Source organism: Penaeus chinensis, chromosome 37, assembly GCF_019202785.1.
Source record: "Penaeus chinensis breed Huanghai No. 1 chromosome 37, ASM1920278v2, whole genome shotgun sequence".
Classification (NCBI taxonomy): Eukaryota; Metazoa; Arthropoda; class Malacostraca; order Decapoda; family Penaeidae; genus Penaeus; species Penaeus chinensis.
In genome coordinates, this window is record NC_061855.1 from 20,190,644 (window position 1) to 20,193,143 (window position 2,500).

General features: G+C 40.5%; 1 protein-coding gene across 1 annotated transcript in view; it reads right to left on the bottom strand.

The window, feature by feature from the left end:
• Nucleotides 1-2,500, bottom strand: part of LOC125045453 (proto-oncogene tyrosine-protein kinase receptor Ret-like) — a 231,113-nt gene that overhangs the window by 13,312 nt on the left and 215,301 nt on the right. Inside the window, exons 15-16 of the mRNA XM_047642717.1 lie at nucleotides 2,430-2,500; nucleotides 1,395-1,509 (exon numbers count right to left, since the gene is read on the bottom strand). The exon at nucleotides 2,430-2,500 is cut by the window's right edge and continues 119 nt beyond it. Of these exons, the coding sequence (XP_047498673.1) occupies nucleotides 1,395-1,509; nucleotides 2,430-2,500 (186 nt within the window). The remainder of the gene's footprint in view (nucleotides 1-1,394; nucleotides 1,510-2,429) is intronic.

Genomic DNA, 2,500 nt, shown 5'->3' on the forward strand with positions numbered 1-2,500 from the left:
CTAGTGTGTATAAGCTGAACGTTTTTCACATTCATTTTCTTCAGAAATTGGTATTTTCTGAGACAGGGACTATATGTCAGAAATAACGATAAAGTACACGAAATACGATTAGTTCACGTCAGAATACAATAGAAACCAAATTTACACATAACGAAAGAAAGAAAGAAAGAACGAAAGAAAAGAGAACTAGCCGACACAACATTTATCGGAGATTGATTATAATGCAAGCGTTAGACGAAGTAGGTTACAAGCGTTAAAAGAGAGACCGATGGCAAGGTCTGTCACAAGAGATTACAAGTGTTACCAAGGGACAGATTGCAAATGCTAGCAGAGTTTTTTTTTACAAGTGCGAATGTTAGTACTGAAAAAGATTGCGGGTGTTAGTAGTGGAACAAACTGCAAATGATACCAGAGTTAGCTTGGTAGCAGTAAAATAGATAGTGTTGCCATGAAGAGCTTGCAAGTATTGACAGGTAAAACAGACTGCAACTATTAGAGAAAGAGAATGCAAGTTATGCCACAAAACGCTTGCAAGTATTAACAGTAGAAACAGATTCCAAGAGCTGGTAGCGAAACAGATTACAATCATTAGTAGTGAAACAGATGACAAGTATTCGTAGTGAAACAGACGGCAAGCATTAACAGTGAAACAGATGACAAGTATTCGTAGTGAAACAGACGGCAAGTATTAGCAGTGAAACAGATGACAAGTATTCGTAGTGAAACAGACGGCAAGCATTAACAGTGAAACAGATGACAAGTATTCGTAGTGAAACAGACGGCAAGTATTAGCAGTGAAACAGATGACAAGTATTCGTAGTGAAACAGACGGCAAGTATTAGTAGTGAAACAGATGACAAGTATTCGTAGTGAAACAGACGGCAAGCATTAACAGTGAAACAGATGGCAAGTATTCGTAGTGAAACAGACGGCAAGTATTAGCAGTGAAACAGATGACAAGTATTCGTAGTGAAACAGACGGCAAGCATTAACAGTTAAACAGATGACAAGTATTCGTAGTGAAACAGACGGCAAGTATTAGTAGTGAAACAGATGACAAGTATTCGTAGTGAAACAGACGGCAAGCATTAGTAGTGAAACAGATGACAAGTATTCGTAGTGAAACAGACGGCAAGCATTAGTAGTGAAACAGATGACAAGTATTCGTAGTGAAACAGACGGCAAGCATTAGCAGTGAAACAGATGACAAGTATTCGTAGTGAAACAGACGGCAAGCATTAGCAGTGAAACAGATGACAAGTATTCGTAGTGAAACAGACGGCAAGCATTAGCAGTGAAACAGATGACAAGTATTCGTAGTGAAACAGACGGCAAGCATTAGTAGTGAATCACATTGCACACGTTAGTCGCCCAGAAGTGCCTCTCGGACTCACCCAGGGTCCCATTGATTCCCTGTGCTCGCGCCTTCATCACTTTGCCGAACTCTCCCTCGCCGAGTGTCTGCTCTATGACAAGGCGGTTGCGCGGAAACTCCCATTTGCTGTCGATCTGGCGGGGGAGGAAGGGCTTTGTGAGAGGGTGAGTGAGGAAGAGTAAGTGATGGTGAGTGAGGAGGAGTAAAAGATGGTGAGTGAGGATGAGTAGTGAGTGAGGATGAGTATACACATACACACACACACACACAGATGTGTATGTGTGTGTGTATATATGTATGTGTGTGTGTGTGTGTGTGTGTGTGTGTGTGCGTGTGTGTCTGTGTGTGTGTGTCTGTGTGTGTCTGTGTGTGTGTGTTTTTATCTATTTATCTATTTTTACATATTGCGTGTGTGGGTGGACATGCAGTACATGTTTTCCTTTTTGAAATCAAAAATTCAAAATCAGTAGTGCATATCCCTCACCTGTGAAACCAATTTTTGTGAAATCATAGGAAAATTTAACTTCATCACAGGGCCCTCAAGGCACTTATATTCGATGCAAGTTTAGCCCATTTTGGAGCATTTCCCAAATTTTCAGACTATGTTCCGATAGATTTTGTGCTGTGTAACAACGCATTAACATACGAATCGCAAATGTGGCTTTCATCAGGACAGTAATTATTAAATTGCCCATTATCAAATTCTGTATTTATCTTGTCATATTTGGCATTAGTAGCAAACTTCAGCACTTAATAGTTGTAAAATACATAGGGAAAACACTAACAGAAACATGAAAACCCAAAACAATTTGATGGAGCTCCTACTAGATGGAGATGAAGACTCCGGTGTAATCAAGGCAGTTCGTTGTTTTAGCCATAATGTCATTAATCTCTAATCTCTTAGCGTGATTCACATACAGGGATGCTGTCAAGATCTCACTGCTTGACATTATTCTTATCTAGAGGCCCAAGTCTTACCCCCATGACAAATGAAAGCGATCTCGACAAGCACACAAACACAGACACACACAAAACAAAAGGTAAAAGTACTCACAGCCAAGTTGATGGGCGTAACGAAGTTATGCTCCGGCCTTGGGGAATTGCGTAGGCCTATCCCATGTACAA